The sequence below is a fragment of the Castanea sativa genome, chromosome 3 (assembly GCF_040712315.1).
Source record: "Castanea sativa cultivar Marrone di Chiusa Pesio chromosome 3, ASM4071231v1".
In the NCBI taxonomy this organism is placed as follows: domain Eukaryota; kingdom Viridiplantae; phylum Streptophyta; class Magnoliopsida; order Fagales; family Fagaceae; genus Castanea; species Castanea sativa.
The window spans coordinates 47,629,618-47,649,113 of record NC_134015.1 but is presented as its reverse complement, the minus strand read 5'-3'; the positions used below and the strand labels follow the sequence as shown (position 1 = coordinate 47,649,113).

The 19,496-nt window shown below is 33.2% G+C and overlaps 1 protein-coding gene across 1 annotated transcript; it reads right to left on the bottom strand.

Annotated features, from left to right (window-relative positions):
- Positions 1-11,031: 11,031 nt before the first annotated feature.
- LOC142628176 (ADP-ribosylation factor 2-like) lies at positions 11,032-15,629 on the bottom strand. The gene is made up of 7 exons (XM_075802207.1): positions 15,446-15,629; positions 14,731-14,900; positions 13,069-13,139; positions 12,751-12,870; positions 11,693-11,811; positions 11,521-11,602; positions 11,032-11,317 (listed from the first exon to the last, which is right to left on the bottom strand). The coding sequence occupies exons 2-7, from the start codon at positions 14,876-14,878 to the stop codon at positions 11,312-11,314; spliced, it is 546 nt and encodes a 181-aa protein (XP_075658322.1). The 5' UTR covers positions 14,879-14,900; positions 15,446-15,629; the 3' UTR covers positions 11,032-11,311.
- Positions 15,630-19,496: the final 3,867 nt, after the last annotated feature.

Sequence of the window (19,496 nt, the reverse complement as noted above, 5' to 3'; positions counted from 1 at the left end):
CCATCAAACCATCTCATAACTATCGGCCTCAAACTAGAAGGAAAAACTTTACACATTAGGGCCTCATTCAGAATATATGGTCATACTTTGATTGTAATGACTGACATGCTCCACGGGATCTGTCTTGCCATCGTAAATTGTAAAAGTTGGCCTAGTAAACCTTTTTGGCAGGTCTGTTTTTTCTATTACTTCCGAGAAAAAGGATTGAGATATCCAATTCAAAGCCTTACTCATGGCATCCTCACTGGAAACATGCGGCGTTGCAAGGACCCTAGAGTGAGGGAGTGGTCCTCTAAACCCCCTTCCCCCCACCTTGCTCATCTCTTCTGACCTTGTGGGGAGGTGGAGAAACGGTTCTCTCCTTGAAAGGTGTCTTTTCTCGCTCTTCATAATGATGGGGTGATTTCCTATCCCTCCTCTTATTTCTATCACCACCCCCCCCTCGTGTCCATCCCTACCAGAATGAATAGGTGGTGGACTTGGTCTTCTCTGATTATGTAGCTCCTCATCCTTACGACGAAGCAACTCTTGGTCCTTTTCAACATTCCTCTACAGCAAAGCCATTTAGTCCCTTAACCTTAGCATCTTCGCATCCCTATTAGCGTAAGGTGGCCTCTCTATGTTGGTAGTTAATCTATCTCCTCATAGAGGTGGGCTAGGCTGATGCTAAGTCTCCTTGTGAACCTCAGAATGCACACGTTGATCCACATGGACAAACTCTTCTGAAATGCTAGGCCACTCCAAATGTGCCGGACCACTGTGTGATTGGTTTGCCATCATGCTCCATAATCCAACTCTTAAGTCTTCTGCTTAGCAGAGCTTTCCCACAGACGGCGCCAATTGTGGGGGCACCAAGGTCCGTCCCTAGGGAGATATCCACGACTCACTACTACTATATATAGCTTTAGTAAAAATAAACAATAAGGGTTAAACACTCCACATTTTATAGCTTCAATCCTTGTTCTTATCATTACAGCTGTCCTGTTCCCCTCCAGAATCTTAGGGATATTTTTTCTACTTTATCAGTCTCCTCTCCTTCTTATCTTGGAATTTTGACTGCTCAGGGGTTACATGTACTGTTCAGGTTGTCTTATGCGCAATTTATGCGGCAGTGGTTAGGTGAGAACCCCCTCCTTAATGCGGAGGTAAAAATCTTCTTCCTTCTTGCACATTCCAGAAGTTTCTCGTGGTTACTAGTGTCATCTGGAGGTCATACATTTATTATCTGTGATACATGCCTCGAATAGGCTAGTGTTTTCTCTTTCTCTGCAGGAATGAGTTTACCGTGGTACTAAACTTTGTCCTCAATACTAGTGTTTTCTCTTTCGTGGTTTATAACCCTTTGAGCCTTCCCTTCAGCACATAGGTCAGGCCCAACGAATTTTTCATGGCCCAGTTACTTCTTAGGCTTAAGGCCCGAGTGGAGATTGTTTCACTCCCCACAATAATTATATTTATAATTTTTGTTTTGCAAGTCCAGGTGTTGATATGAATATCTTAAGCTAAACTATCATCACTACTTCTGCCGTTTATCCTAAAATATAATATAAAATATAAAATAAAAAAACCTACCATCACTACCTTTAACGCGACCCGTCTTTACCATCAATGCACCTACATCGACCAAAAAAAAATAATGATGATTTTTCATTCAAGCCAAACGACCAAAAGAAAAAGTTTCTAAAGTTATTTACTAGTCGCAACCAACACATAGAATATAACAAATTAATTTTTTCGACAAATGTTTTGTATTAATGAATTTTTTACTAGTACAAATCTATCTTGAATAATTTTTCCTAGCATATGCTAAGGACCTAACTGTAAAGTCATTCTTTAGAAGTTTCATTTGCAACTCTATTGACTAGTATTTTTCCATTGCCGAGTCCTGGAACCATGGAGAAGGCACGAGCCACCCAATTTTAAGTCATTCTCTAGTCATTTCATAATCAATACAGGTTGTATTCTGATTTTTAAAAAAAAAATAAATAAACAAACAAGTTCTACTCTCTTTGGAGGGAGCAAACTTTTTGCCTTGAAACTAATATTAATTTCTACTCAGGCGAATATATACTTTTGGTTATTGTTAATTTAGTCCTTATTGGTTATTGTTAATATAGTCCTTATATTTTAGTAGCAGTCAATTTAATTTCTGTTATTTTCAACTAGAAGTCAATTTGGTCATTACCATCAATTTTCAACTTTTCTTTCACTTTCTCGGCAACCAAACATAAATCAAATTTATTATTATCCAACTCCAATAGACATACATATCAACTTAGCAACTAAAAAACCCAAATTTAGACCCCAAATGACTGCTAATTATATATATATATATATATATATATATATATATATGTTAAAAAGAAAAACATGGACCAAATTGACTACCAATTGAAAATATGATGGACCAATTTGACTGTTACCAAAATGTTAGAATCAAATTAACTACAAGCTGAAAATAACAGAGACCAAATTGACTACTATCAAAATGTAAGGACCTAATTGATAGTAACCTCAAAATGTAGGGACTAAAATAGTATGTTTGCCTTCTACTTAATCTAATGATCTATCCCATTCTAAAAATTACAATAAATAAACTCATGTCATCATTAATCTATAAAACTTGAAGCTTTAAGTTTCTTTTTCTTTTTCTTTTTTTTAGGGTAAACAATGACGCAAACATATTAACTGAGAATAAGTTTGTTACAAAAGTACTCAATTTTATAAAAAAGCCAAGTAGGTTCTCTACCATAGGTAGTGGACTATCAAAACACGTATAGTTAGTAAATTGGTTGGCTCCTAACTTAGCAAGTGCATCAACACACTGATTTACCTCCTTGAAAATATGTTGATTTGTGGAAGCTCCTCAATACGGTCCTACAATCACTAAGCACAAGCTTTAATTTTCAGTCATGCAAGTGGTTTTTCTTTTAAAAAAAATTATTGTTAATATTTTTACCAATTCACAAATTTATATTAATAATTAATAACTAAATTATTGTCCAAATTATGTTAATTGGATATAATTATTTTCTTGTATGAACTTAAAAATGAAAATTACATTTACCAACCTTATATAGTAAAATATTATATATAATTTTTATTTAAAAATTGATCATTTATAGTATTGCCAATAAATTATTCAAATAATAATTTAATATTTTATAAACATATTTATAAACTTATACCTAATGTAACTCTTAGGAATGTTACTCCACCTAATAACTTTTTCTTGGGTAAAGAATTTGAAAATCTCACTGTTTGATTATATATTCTCTATATTCTTAACATGCATGCCAAATTTCATATTAATCAAACATTATTTACTATTTGATTAATAAATCCATCTTTCATGCACAATTTTAAACAACGAAAACTTGCAATAATTTTAAATATTTTATCAATGACCTAGTTATTGATATTTGATTGTCTTGAAATTTTGTAAGTAAGGAGAATATATGAAGATTATGTAATCCAACAGTGGATTTGTCACAATTCACATCCAATAAAGAAATATTATGTAGTGTAACATTATTTAAAGTTACAACAGGTATAACTTAAACCTAACTCATATATATTTGCCAAGAGCCTTGTAAGTCAAATGACACATCTTCGTGTTTTCAATTGACACATCAGAGGTTCAAATCCTCGATTCCTCATTGTAACTATAAAATTATAAAAAAAAAATTAAACATACATACATATAAACATATAGTATTATATATATTAAATTTTTTTTTTTAGAATACTAAGTATTTTTAACATATACACACATGGGAAGAAGGTTTTTTTAAAAAGAAACTTACAGTGGTGTATATCCAAAATGGTTTAACTCTTGAATATACAGCTTATATATACTTAACTAAAAGCTCATGTTTACTAGCTTAATCACAAACATAATATCATGTTTGGGCTTGAAATTTTTAGTAAATAAACAAGTATTTTTCCAAAATAAGCACAATTTATTATAAAAATATTGGTTCCTTTAGAGCCATATTTGCTAGACTTATTCAGATATTTCATAATAATGTTATTGTTTTAATTACAACATTGTAAGAATCCAAGTGACTAAAGGGAAGACGACTTTGAATGTCAAATTAGGGGAAAAGAACTTTGGTCAATGCCTTTTTATTTTCTTTCTCTTATATTTATTTAGTTTTTTCCATTTTAATTTTTAAGCTTTGAGTAATAGTCATTGAATAGAGACATGAAAATTTTTCATCATAGAAAAACCAATACTACCTATGACAACCAAGTTAGAACAAAATTAATAACATGCTAACTTTGCCATCACCGTGCAAACCATGCCATAGATCCTGAATTATATAGCATACATTTGTGAGTTCTTAAGGTAATATTGTTATATCGTACTTGGATTCTTACGTATGTAATATTAGCTCATGTATACCTACATTCATTTATATCTATGAAATAAGGACTACATTCATTTATAATTAGGGAACAAATAAAATATTGTCGTAAGTATGGTGCTACACATAGTAAAAATAACTTTAATAATTCTTTTGTGGTGTATTTGGATCCTCCTAACTCCCAATAGTATTCTAAGCTAGTTATTGGCATATATAGTTTGGATTTAAATTTTTTTTATTTATTTAAATTATGATTAGAGATTCCTAAATTCACCTCACACACCCCTACCCACCTACTAGAGACCGTACTCACCCCTAGGTTCTTAGAACCTATTGAGGTGCCGTAAGACCATTAATGACATTGGCCTTAAGATGTTAGTAATTCAATACTATTTTGTACTTAATTTAAGTTTATTTATCATCAAAAAATAACAAAACTAACAATATTCACCCCAAGATAGTAGACAACAATAACAATAACAATTGTTTACGTTTAGCAAAAAAAACTGCAATTAATTTATTAAATTACTTTGACATCCTTGGGGGAGGTAGTGTTTTCATATAGAAAAATATTATGTCTACAACAGTTTCACAATAAATCTTAAGTGGTAAGTTGTTATTGGTTGTTACAGGCAAGCAAAAAAGTACTTTATATTGTGGATTTAAATTAAAACCAATAACAACTTACTACTTATGATTTGTTGTGAAAATGTTGTGAATATAACACTTCTTTTTCATATATCCTTCCTTACATAAGCAACGATATCCCTGGGCATTGTCGGGAAGGAGAACAAAGTTCCAATGTTGCCATAGGCATATCTTGACAAACCTTCACTTGCTTCACATTTTTTTTCTCACCACCCATTCAAGCACCACAAACTAACTAGAGCATCAATTATCAACTAATGGGTGAATGTGGAGGTATATAGTGCACATATTGAACAAGTTTGGATCCATTAAGAATGCATAAATTCATGAAACATCACTCAGCGAATCATTTCTTTTATTGGTTAAGTCCTCAACAGTCAAATGTAACATTTTGAGGTGCTTGAGAGTCTAGGTTAAGTAGCATTCAATACCTAAGCAAAAGCCATCATCTGAAACCTAAGCAAGAGCCATCATCCGAATTGCATTTGAATTTTAAGGTTAATCACACAATATATCCCAATTAATTAATTAGTCATTTGATTAAATGCATGGATATACACAACAAACCACAATAAATCCCACAAGCACACTCACCAAAACATGAGGACATGTTTACAAAGAGAAAACCCATAAAGGGTAAAAAAAACTATGGGGCCTATAGCTCCAACCAATCCACTACTATAAATACTTGCGATACATTACACTTTCAAAACCCTCCAAGCTAAGCAATGGAGATGTATTTGATCTCCCCACTCCTGCTATCTATTTTATTTTTTATTTTTGGGGAAGAAAAGGCAATCGCAAGGTCAATTCTTTCTCCTTACTAGCTTCTGGTTATGCAAGTTAAGCCATCATCCGCAAGACAAGGCTTCCTTTGTCACTAAGCTTCAATAAAGATCACTCAAGAAACCTATGTGTGTAAGGCATGGGCTCCTTTCTAAGGATACAGAAATTTGAGAGGGTAAAGGTAGAGACTACAATGGGTTTTTCTCTTAAGGGAATTGGGTAGCTCTCTCACTCTTCAATTTGAGAATTCTTAAGGTAATTTTGTAGGTATAGTAAGATTTTGTAAGAAGAGTAAATGGATAGGAACTGCATGGAAGGAAAGTAACAAATTCTCTCAAGTTGCGATTTTCACTCAACCTAAAATCAAGTGAGTTTCAGGTGAAATTCTTTGCCAATGATATTTTAAAAATTCACAACTTGTTTAGAATTTGCCCAAGATGCCATTTTTACTTGAGCTAAAAACCTGCAATAGCAACAATATTTTTAGCAAATGAACTCTCATCTTAAACACAATATAATACAACCCAAAAGTGCACAAAATACATCAAATTGATTGCAAAACAATACAATCAAATTGGTACGGAATATGTCTATTAGAGATATGTTACAGATATATTATTCTAATGTAATAGGCCCAAGCCTAATCTTACTTTGTGTGCAATACAAGTCTCCTACTTGTATTACAAGTCTATTAACCATGGTGTGTGTATGGTTAGTCTAGAGTTTAACTTATTATATATACTCATGTTATCATTCAGTGTAACACAAGATTTGTACTACACTCTCATATAATAAAGATGCAGCTCTCAAGGTTTCCTCCATAGACGTAAGCTATTATGCTGAACCATCTATTTTATGCATTTGCTTCCGCATCTATTCTAACATATATATATATATATATATATATAGGTAAAACTAAGAGAAAATCCAATTAGGTTCTAAATTGGATTCTAATTGTAATCTAATTTTGCGTTACGTGTCCTATTCAAGTTTTTTTTTTAATTTTTGTTCTAGGTGAGTTAATGAAATGCAAAAGACAAAGAGTCTAATATAAATAAATCATCAAAACCCCAATAAACAAAACAAAACAAAAAAAGAGTAAACTCATGTGTATATCCAAAAAAAATTAAAATAAAAATACAAAAGAGAGAGAGTATAATTTGAATCCATACATGTGTATAATTGTAATTTTGTTAATTATACCATGCATATGCACGGGTTATACACTAGTTTAAATCGAATTTGATAGGGGCTTGAATTTGTGATGGTGCCACTGAAGCAGGTTCACAAGGGTAATAGTGTTAAAAGTATATGGTTAAATGATTAAATTTCTTATATCTCAATAACTTAAGTTTTTGGGACAATTTAACCTGATATCAGAGCAAAAGATCCTGAGTTCAATCTATGTCTTCATTAAAAGGTAGTTTTGGCTCATACGTGAGATGAAGTGTTAGAAGTATGTAGTTAAATGATTAAATTTACCATATTTCAAGTTTGAACTTTTGGGATAATCAGTAATTTAACAAATAGATCTGAAATGGTAATAGTCTTACGACACTATGCAAGCTTCCGACAATGGAGGAGAAGCCAAAAAAGACTAAGATAGTAAATAAAAGACCAAGAAAGATAGGACTGCAAATTAATGAGAGGCTCTGTGACAACAGTTTGTGAAAAGGCAGTGGTCTTGCAGTGTGATGTAACGATATTAGTGTGAGGCCAGAGAAGACAAATGTAGAAAAGAAACACTGAGAAAGACAAAGGGTGCTCTTGAACATACTGTAAAGACAGAAAACCATGGCCACAAGAAGGTGACTCTGATGTCCTGTCTTATATTAACATTGTTATACCATGTTGAATATGTTAGAATAGATGGGAAAACGGAAGTATAAAATAGAAAACACAAAGATTACATGGTTTAACCTAATGGCCTACGTCTACGAAGGAAACTTTAAGAGCTATATCTATATTACATGAGAGTAGCCCTAAGTAATATTAATATTAGAGAACACAAGACCATAAGGATTTCAGCATAATAGATTCGGAATACGGAGGAAACCTTAAGGGCTACATCTTTATTACAAAAGAGTGTAACACAAATTCTATGTTACAATAAACGATAACATGTGTATATATAGTAATATAAACCCTAGACTAATCATACACTAATTGTGGTTAATAGACTTGTAGTACAAATAGTAAACTTGTCTTACACACAAAGTAGGATTGAGCTTGAACCTATTACATTGGACTAATATATCTTTAACACTCAACACTAAGAACCCTTACAACAACAATCAAGTTTTGCAACGGAACTTGTTGCTAGTGATGTTGTGGCTATGCACGGCCATATAAATAGCACCAGGAATCATAGGAACAGAATTGTTGGCTAAACTGTTATGGGCTTCTTCCCACCATCATCTTTTCTTTGATTATAAAATATAATTGCCTCTTCCTGAAAATTGTAGTCTCCTTACTAAACGTTGGTGTTTGATAACCACGCTACCATCACTATCACCTTAGGTCTTGTTAGAATTATGGTCACATTATTACTGAATTTATAATTTTCTAATAACCTAAATATTTGAGACAATAAGTAATTTTGTCATCATATAAATTTAAATTATGTTTGCATCTTCTCATTTAAAAAGTTGGAATCCTATATATTAAGAGGAGTTTGAACTTGCACATAAAGAGGTGTGTTAAAATTCTAATTTAGTTATTAAATTCATTAATTTTTAATAATTTTAACTTTTAGAATTATCAGTAATTTATCACATTTCTCCACTATCACTACATATAGATAAGAAGATACATTAAAAACTGGTAATTGTTTATATTTTAAATTATATATTTCATCCAAGAGTATAATTAAATTTATGATTGCTCAAGGGAAACATTAAAGTAGACATAAACTTATGAATCATTGTTAACCCAAAAAAAAAACTTATGAATCATTCTCACCACTCTTGCTTGAGTGCAATTGTACAAAATTTGATTACGTGTGCAATCCAAACACCAGTATTCACCCCTCAAGCAATCTTGAGCTTAACTTGAGCCAACTTACAATTCTTCAAATTCTTTTGATAGTATATTGACAAACTTTCTTACTCAAAACCCTAGCTCTAACATATTGAAAGCCAATTGATTTTGTCGCATGGAATTTACAAACCTAGAACCTAAGTAGGAAATAAAGTGTGAGAAAGTTGTTCTCCTGACTAGTTTCTAAGTAAAAACTCTCTCTCACTTTGTTCTAACGTGCTGATTTTTTGGTACAATCTTTCCTTTATGTTGATGTTGACAAGATTGTTTGCTCATATTAAGTCTCTGATCTACCTCTGGCCAAACGTTGGAGATGGAGATTGTGGTAGCGAAAGACAAAAAGTACAAGGGGGGATATTTAAGGTTGGAGGCCATACTCTTTTAGGAGCTAAATCGTTATTATTTCAAGAGTGGTTCAGTGTTAATTGGCAAAGAACGATGAGAACAAAATTGAAATTGTAAGATGTGTCTGAAACCCAAAGCGTGGCTGTGCCGCTCATTCCAGAGAAAGTGTCAAAACTAAGATATATAAATGTCAGACATTCTTCTTGGAACCTAGGCCAAGATCCAACCTTTTTTCGTACTACTGGACGTGGTTTATTCTTAGCAACTTGTTTCATAAACAAAAATAGACTCCTCCTGCAAGTTTAGTGGGGTGGTCTCAACGCTCATTACCTGTGGAATGACCCGGGACCATGCGCATTCTTCCTTGAATACTATAGGGCTGCGAGATTTGCCAGTTGGCCCGTGGGGAAGGGTGAACAAGTCTATTACAGTATTTATTGGCAGGGCATGCTTAGACTTGCTATTTACGTTCCAAAATTTTCATTTTTACTCCTTATGTTTCCATTAATAATTTGGCTGTTAAATGTCTTTCATTTTTAATAACTATTTCAAAAAAAACAGACTCTTAAATTCTGTGGAAGGTAGTATATAGAAATTTCATTGTAACCTTGTAGGCATAAAAATATATTATAGAGGGTCATATTAAATATGAATGACCAAAATAAAAATAATCCCAAATTTTAACAGAAAAAGATGTACTTTAATCACCAAACTCTCACAATTAGCTTAAGAATAGAAAGAGTGCATGACCATTTGAAGAGTGAAAACATTCATTTCATCATGTGAGGAAGATGATCATTTCCAACTCAACAATTAACAAAAATGTGAAATTTAGTGTGTTCCTAGACTTGGAAAATACTAATCCTACTACAAAAAGCTTACAAACAATTCGATAAAAGCTTACAAACAATTCCATTAGAATATGATTTGTGTCACCTCAACAATTTGTGATTGGTGATACATGTCAGTAGCATGTAAGGTTTAGGCAATAAGGTTTGTAGTATCTCTATCATCACTTATCTAGACTTGTTGCCTCCAAAGTTTATCAAGGATCAAGGTTCTCCAAAAGGCATGGTCCTTTAAAGCTATTTTTAGTAACTACTATATGGAATCAACCCACGCCAGACTCCAAAAAGAAAAGGCGTGCAGCTTCGGGATGGAGATATCGAATAAAAAAAGTAAACAAATGAGAGAAAAGAAAGAAATAAGACAAGCTAAAGTGGCCACATCACCAGTTTGAATGAGTTAGCCGGCCAACCAATCCAATGACTCTTCCATTTTACGCCTTGAATCTCTTTATGTGATGCTCATTGAACACGTACCTGATATCATTGGCAGCATGGAAAGTGGAAACATCACCTTAACATATGGAAAGTGGAAACATCACCTTAACGTATGTATGGGACAGCTTACTGCTATATTTACTTGATCCAAGCAGAGCTAATAGTAATATACTTCCTTGAAGCGTGTAACACTTTCAATGGTAGCATCCAAGCAAGTTGGGTAAAACGTGCAAATAAAATGAATCATGATGACAACCGAAGTCATTAACAGCAATTTCAGCTACCGAACATGCCTAATCAAGGGAGCTGGAAAAAGAGAACCATCGGCTTCCCAGGAAAACAGTAAGGAGCACCTACCGTAGCAATTATAGCCCACAATAGGACATGCACTCGCACTGACCTAGTCATGAGAACATAGACCACTTACCACTCTCATGCTTTCAAATGTTAGAATGAGTTCCTTGGTCTCATAATCCCCAAAAGACTGCCCTGGTTATTCCAGGAAAAATACTCAAAAAGTGCAGAATCTACTCACTAACACACAGAACACACTCTCGACCTCAAGAATCAACATAATAGGTATTAAACCAATTAAAAAGTTGAAACAAATTGGTTCTGATTACAGCTAGGAGAATTGCATACAACCAAGACCAAAAGCTCAAGTATATATATCCCATGACATTTTTCTATTACAATATAGCCACAAAGTTCCTAATAAAAAGAGAAATTCCCGCAATAAAAAAAAGGCATAACCACAATCCAACTGTCTTTAAAAAGAACTAGATAATATTCACCCCTGCATCCAGAATTGCCAGTGCACAAAACAACTCCCCAGGAGCTTTATGCCTACAGTTTAAGAAAACAAGAAAAAGAACCAACCATCAAAAAGAGAAGTGCATTATAATTCTGTACAATAATGCACAACAAAAAGAATATCTCTCTCCCAAAAAAGAAGAGGAGAAAACAGGGAGGAAGCAACAAGATAGAGAAAATGATGGCTAAAATAAATTCAGAAAATGGTAAATTTGACAATCAGTGTCAACACTTGCCTTGTTTGCAATGTTGCTAGAGAGCCAATCCAAACCCTCGTAAAGCCCCTCTCCTGAGGTTGCACAGGTGCTCTGGATGTACCTGGAAAGACCATGAATCATATTAGAACCACTTTGGACAAAAGATATTATTATGAATTACAGCATTGCAACATGAACATATAAAGCATACCAGTGACGTTGCCGGAGAGAGTGGAGGCCAAGCTTATCAGTAATCTCCGCAGCGTTCATTGCGTTGGGAAGATCTTGTTTGTTAGCAAATACAAGCAACACTGCATCTCGCAGTTCGTCCTAAAACCATATAGCATTAGATTTTAGGATGATCTTTCGTATACAGAAAACTGAAGCTGAATTTTTTAAAATATAATAAAGACTTTTCAAGACTCTAATTTCAATGGGAAAAGAAACTTCATGAAAACAAGAGACATATATCTTTGACAATTAAATTCATCCCTCCAAGTATTTTTTGCTCAGTAACAGCACAAACAGTCTGGCAAAGTCCTTAATCTGGAACCTGCTCTATATCAAATACCACACAAGACTCTTAACTACAACCAATATATTGGGCCCTATAAATGAAAATTTCCAGGTACATTCAGCTTCTGCCATGAGGATAGGGTTATTAATGATGCACCTGCTTCTATAGCATATACCACCAAATTACAGAGCTAAACTAATGCTTTACCTATTAATTATTTTTGGCAGAAAATTCACTACACAGAAATGGCAAACTGATAAATGCATCAATGACTATTCAAAACAAACTGATAAATGCATTTTCATTATTTTCAAACAATCCTTAATTTACAAAAATCTAAATAGAACACAATAAATTATGAAGTTAACATCAGAAAACAATTATTGATAATCAATGTTTGCTCAAAAGTCAAGCACAATTATTCCAAATGAAACTATACTACAATAAATAATATTTTGGGCAAAATAAAAAACGTCACAAGTTGTTACTTCACCCAAATATTGGTCATATAGGCTGCAAAATTAATAAAATTCGTGATGGATCACATAATCAGATAGCAAATAATAATTTAAAAAATCAACATTAAAGAGTTTCCGTCATTACTAGCATGTTTATGATATATTATCAGGCCATTGTATTTACTATGACATATTCACTCCAAATTCTATCCACTAATTAAAAATCCTTTTTTTTACAGGTATGACTATCTTCAACCCAATTTATAATAACATTTTAAATCCCATCTGAAATACCTCATTCAACATCCTATGCAATTCATCCCTCGCCTCAACAACTCGGTCTCTGTCATTGCTGTCCACCACAAATATAAGACCCTGTGTGTTCTGAAAGTAGTGCCTCCACAAGGGACGGATCTGTAAAACAAACAAAAAAAATCATGATTAATCCACTATAAGGTAACTTTTTTAGGAAAAAAAAGGTGATCTCATCCAAAAGAATCAAACTTCAGGCCTTAAAAGAATGTGAGGAACCAAAATCTAACGGTATTTATGGGCATAAAAATCCTTTCAATAGTTAAGGATGAGACTGAAAGAAGGATCTCAACTCCATACCTTGTCCTGACCCCCGACATCCCAGACAGTGAAGCTGATGTTCTTGTATTCCACAGTCTCCACATTGAAACCTGTAAATGAAGCATATTTGCTACATAACATTAATCCACCATGAATTTAATCAAGACTATATCATTAAGTTTTCAAATTTTTTTTTTAGAGTATCAAATCCTGTCCACTTAATGGAAGCATAAAAAGGAAAGAATAAGAAGACAATCAGAAGAGCATCACCATATAAAACTGGTCCCTTTATACATTCTCTTTTAATTTTAAGTGATTTAAGTGAACCATAAAATTTTATCTTCATCAATTCTTTATATATGCTTAAATACATTTAAGTGATTTAAGCATATATCATGATTGTTTTCAATCTACCAAAGAGTACTAGAATACTAAAAATTTTCATATACTCATGGAATTATGTGCTCCTTCAACAAAAGAAAATCAAACAACAAACTTAAAAAGATGTCTCAGGCCTGTTAAACAAGCTGTGTACTTACATGTTCAGCAAACACACAACTCCTAAACTACAAAATATTTAAACACTGATGTCGATTAGAGCATCAAGCGCACGAGCCTCTTAGAACCTATGCATACAGTGCAAGCACGCACCTAACTAAAGTAAAGAGGTCAGGCCTTGGTACAATGGCAAGTCTCTTCCACCAAGAGGGATAAATCCCAAGTTGGAGTCCAAAAATTAGCCTCTCAAAAACGACAGGAATAAGGTTGCCTACCAATCCCCTCTCCCAAACCCCGCAAAAGTAAGAGTTTTATGCACTAGGTACAACCTTTTTTAATGAATAATAGCCTCTAGTAGAAAGATTCATGACATATTGGGGAAAAAAGAACTTAACAATTTTGCCCATTAGTTCAAATGGATAGTGCAATTGCACAAATTTTGTAGGTTCAATTTTCATAGATTTTTTTACATAGGAAATTCGAAAATAATTATCAATGGACAATACAATAGTAATTTAGTCAAATAAAGTTTCGAATATAACATTTTAAATAATTCTCATGATTTATAGAAAACAAAATTATGATAGTTATTATCAAAATGAGGTATGTCAATGAAAATAAATCCAAAAGGCAGAGTTCAAATTGCAAAAGCAAAGGTTTTTTTTTTTCAAGAATAGTATTTGTATAATAAATCAATGATCAATGTCATTTCCTTCAAAACCAGGTGGTTGATTTCAAAGATTCATATATATTACGTAGCAAAAATAAAATAAAAAGCACCCAAAAATCATGCCTAAGGATCACTTCGCGAAACGGGCTTCATTTTGGCCAAGCAAAGAATTAGTTACACCTTTGGGTTTTGAGATTCAATCTTTACGCGTGCCTAACCAACAGAAATACTTCCAAAAAATAAGGCACACCATACAAATTACTTCATCTAATTTCTAAAACATTAAATAGGCCTTTCTAAAGTGGTGAGAACCACAACCACAAACAACAGAATATTGTAGAAAAACTACCTAAACTAGAAATGGAATAAGTAAATGTAAAGAGCATTATCATCAGTATATTATAGAATCTCTCAACATTGGAAGTTTGCGATTAGTCGAAAAGTAGGTAGATTTCACCGAAAAATAAACATATATCAATTGTTAACAAAAACTACAAATGAGCACCCGAAAGCGAATCGATTGAGGAACTCACCAATGGTGGGAATGGTTGTGACGATCTCGCCAAGCTTGAGCTTGTAGAGAATGGTGGTCTTACCAGCAGCATCGAGACCAACCATCAGAATTCGCATTTCTTTCTTGGCAAAAAGCCGGCTGAACAGCTTCGTGAATGTCAGCCCCATTTCTGGTCCTGGCTACGGATCCCTACACATTTTTACACTCAGATTTAACATATCGCAACATGAATAATCATCATCAATCACAATTCGGATTCGGATTCGGATTCGATAAACTTTCCTCATGCAAATCTAAGCTGATAAATCTCAAAACAAACATATGTTTTCAGCTGGATCGCACAGATCCGAGAGTAAAAGTAGTATCATCACCATACAGACACGCCAAGCACCATTAGCGAAATCAGATTCCGTTTTCGAAGAAAAATTACATGCATGCAGAACTAAAATACAACAGATCCGAATGAATTTCACAACAAAACCTTCAGATCACAACAACAACAAAAACCTTCAAATCGAACCCTAGAAATGAAGCGGAAATCCATAACAACAACAACCGAATGGAAAAAAACTCACCAGGAAAAAAAAAATTTCAAATCACAGAAGAAGAGATCGTATCGAAATCGAACGAAATTCAGAAAACTTTTTTCAGAGGAAAATGAATCAAAAAGCAAGCAAGTATTCACGATTATTCGAAGAAAGAGAGAAAGAAAAACGAGGCTTTTGGAATCTTACCTTCGTAGAGAGAGAGAGAGAGAGAGAGAGAGAGAGCTTCGCAGAGGGATCTAATGAGGGAAAACGCTTAGAGAGAGAGAGAGAGAGAAGATGGGCTTTACAGGAATGCGTGAAATGGGGAGTGGTGAAGATCGTCAACTAAACGTTTGGGCTTTTTATAAATCGAAAAACCAGGGGCTATTCTGCTTTCTTTGCTGCAAATTTTAAAATAAAAAAAAAATAAAATTGGTTTGTTTGGGTGAAATGACGAAAATGACCTTGTGGATCGTGCGTGGATATTGCGATTCTGGGAGGTTTGCGCTGTCTGTCCAATGGGTGACAGCCACGACACTAAAAAAGGGGTTGCTCAGAGGACCAAAGAACGTTCTCTAGATTTGGAAAGTTGGCTGACGATAATACCCTTAAAATTTGCGGGGTTTTATTTAGAGAAAATTCTTAAGTACTCCCGGAGTATAGTGAAATTGTGCTCCCTCCTCTCATATTCATGGTGGATCCCACTATGAATTTAATGAATAGGCCCCACCATAAATGTGAGAGGAGAGAACACCATTCTCCGTGATCCGAGAGTACCTAAGAATTACTCTTTATTTAGGATCGGCTTAGAACCCCTTACTTAATTGAAATTGAAATTTTTTTTTTGTTAAAAATTTCGTAAAAAATAATAAAAAGTAATTAAAATAGTACAATAAAATTCATAAATAATATCAAAAAATATATTAAAATTTTTTAATAGAATCAAAAATAAGTTAAATAGTATAAAAAATAAATTAAATAGTAAAAAAAAGTTGACTTTTCAAACCAATATCAAACATAACTTTAATAGGAAAATGTTAATAGACTAGCTGACCTTTTGAATAACACTTAGGAAAAAAAAATTTAATATTTTGACAACTTTCTTTATTTTCAATAAAAATTGTTTCAAATCTTTATTAAAATATTTTGTTAATAATTGGCACCTGGGGACCCTAATTAATATAGTAGAGGGAGAGAATGTGAGCTGCGTGATGGAATTAATTGGTTAATGTGATGTCAATTTACCAGAGGAGTCATTGTGTTTCCGACTGGGAAAAAGGAAGAGAATTTTTTATAAGAAAGTCGTTTTTTTAGTTCCAATTCAAAGTCAATTTTTGAAAGCCGCAGATTTAAATAAGAAAGGGAAGTGGGAGAGAAGCTCAGATGGCCATTTTATATATATATATATAACAAAAAAATCTAGAAGCTTAGGTTAAGTAATTAGAGAGAGGAAAAATGTTAGATGGTGTGGACTACGTAGAAAATAAGAATCATATGCAATCACTGTTACACTTTCGGGAAGAAGAAAAAAAAAACATACATGATACATGCCATTTTTTTGGGGGGAGTGGGGGCAAATGACAGAGAGGTTTACGGTAGTGAGATCAGCTCCAAAACTTAAGAGAGACAGCAGTCTCTCCCTTAAGATTTGGAGAAAATCAATACATTAGCTCTATTAATAACGGTAACAAAATATTCTAAAATTTGAAAAGATTTCATTGACCAAACCTTAACTATGATTGTTGGTTAGTGAAAGCTTTTTAGGTTAAATGTTGTCCTTCCTTGTCACCAAACTTCCAAAAAAAAACACTTCAAATAGAAACTCCGAAACATATCCGCAAATCTAGCTCTCTCTTGTAATTCCTTCTTATCCTCCACAATTTTTACTGTACCATACCCACTTTACCAACTTTCAAATTTTAGAATATTCCATTACTGTTACTAATGGAATGATCAATATGTTGTTTTCTTTGGGATCTCAAAGAAAAAAAAGTATCATTTTCCCAAACCCCTCAAGTGAGGTTTTTATATTAATCATTTTTTAAGATAAAACACACTAATTTTTATCCTATCCATGGAAGTAAAAAGGAAAGCATAAATAAACCCAAATTGAACCAAAGATGACTTCATCCTTGATACACGTACAATCAACATAGGATTCATGTTACCTATTTAGCTTAGCCAAATCACTTCAAACTCAATCCAACTCAAACATACTTAGAACAACCGATCAAGAGTTTAGCTCAAGTAAGCCTAAGGTTGGTCAACTTAAATGTGGGAGTAAAAATATGTACCCAAGAATTATTACCTTAAAAACACCTCAACAACAAGAACCCTAAATAAAAATCACTCAGTGTTATTATAAACCAAGCTCTATGTCATTATCAAGGTATGCACTGATTATCAAAAAAAATTATCAATCTTCTTTCCCAAAAAGAGAGTTTACACTGACATTGGAGAGTACATAATCAATGCAACATTGATATCTTTCCAATTTTTTTTTTTACAAGTATCCATTACCAATGTCAACTATACTATTAAATGTTCCATCAACCCCTCTCCTATAGGAGAAATTATTAGTCACAACAAAGGACCATGTGGATGTGGTGACATGGTCCTCCAAGCCAATGGTAATCTACCATTTGGCGAAAATAGTTGATGTCAGCTTTAACCATACAATAAACTTAAACTTAACTCTAGTTTGGATTAATCTAAACAGAGAGAGAGAGAGAGAGAGAGAGACTCATTTTTTAGATGAGCCAAATCATAATTTTGAAATTGAAATTTATTAATTAGAGTAACCCAAACTAGAGTTAAGTTTAAGTTTATTGTGTGGTAAGCAGATGTTAGCTATTTCTCCAAATGGCATATCACCATTGGCTGGGAGGACCATGTCAGCACATCCACGTGGTCCTTCGCTATGGCTAATAATTTCACCTCCTTTAAGCACAAAATCGTGCAATATTAATTGGATCTCCCTCCTTAAATCGCTAGAATCCATGCAATAGATTAGAAACAAAATTTCTTCACTTTTTGATTTTTTATTGCATCCTTCAAGAGTTACATCTCTCTCTCTCTCTCTCTCTCTCTCTCTCTCTCTCTCTCTCTCTCTCTCGTATCCACCCAAAGATAAATCATTTTGGAACTTGGACCTCAATAATAATGGTTACTTCATAGTCAAAACAACTTATTTGGCCAATCCCAATTAATATGTCAAAGATCTATAATCAACTCCAAAATTACGAATTTAAGATTTTGTTGTTATCATTGTTGTTATCCACAAGACCTATCTTGGAAAATGACTAAGAAATTTCTCTGAAAAGTGCAGATATGAACACTCAAAATTCTTTATGCTGGAAATTTGCATGGAAGGTTTTGCTTGTCAAGACTACCCTTGCATCTTGTTTCCCAAATGAGCCTTGCTATAGGAATCAAAAAAGTCACTCCCTTCACCATTTAGTTCACTCGCATCCTACCGTAATACACACAGCAATAGGGATTCAATTTTTCTTTTGTGAATTTTATGTGCCATAGACTTTTTATTCCCAAATATCAACAAAAAGTAGTCCTTTTATGCAACACGCCCGAGGAAACCCCCCTCCACCTCTTCACATAATGTCCCCTCGTTGGCTTAAATCCCATCGCCCATCCACAGTTATTACCTTCCACTTTTGAATGCTCCATATTACATTACATACACGATAAAATATTATAACAATTTCATAACAATTAGGGATGAACTTAGGATTTCAAGTTATGAGGGTTAAAGTATAAGAAGAATAAAATTTTCAAATGGGTATCCATATAATACTAACAAACTATCAATCAAGATCAATACACAAAATTATTATTTCTTAATACATTAAGATGCAATCATTTACAAACAAAGACAAAAAAAAAAATTCAAAGCAATATTATTTCTTAAGAGCATCAACTGTTGCAAAAAAATATATTTTCACAAACCAAAACTTACTTTTGCTACTTTAATATAGCATTTGAAATGTCTCATACAACAGCATTTTTGGTATTTGGTGTTTTAAATATTAAATATTTACCATTTAGAGCACCAAATGCTAGTACTCTAATACTGTGTGAGATTTTTTTTTTTTTTAATTTTGCTTTTGTTAAGTTTTTAAGTTAGGTAGTTGCTAGTTAAGTTAGGCTTATTAAAAGAGTAGTCTTCTAAATTTTTGAGGAAATATATATATATATAATCATTAAAAAAAATCTTTTTTTTTCTTTGAGCTAGGGGGGCCCA

Coding starts and splice junctions, on each gene's coding strand:
- LOC142628176 (XM_075802207.1), bottom strand. CDS start 14,878: ATGGGGCTGACATTCACGAAGCTGTTCAGCCGGCTTTTTGCCAAGAAA. Junction 12,871..13,068: donor ATGTCGGGGGTCAGGACAAG/GTATGGAGTTGA, acceptor TTTGTTTTACAG/ATCCGTCCCTTGTGGAGGCA. Junction 11,603..11,692: donor TCTCTCCGGCAACGTCACTG/GTATGCTTTATA, acceptor TGGTCTTTCCAG/GTACATCCAGAGCACCTGTG.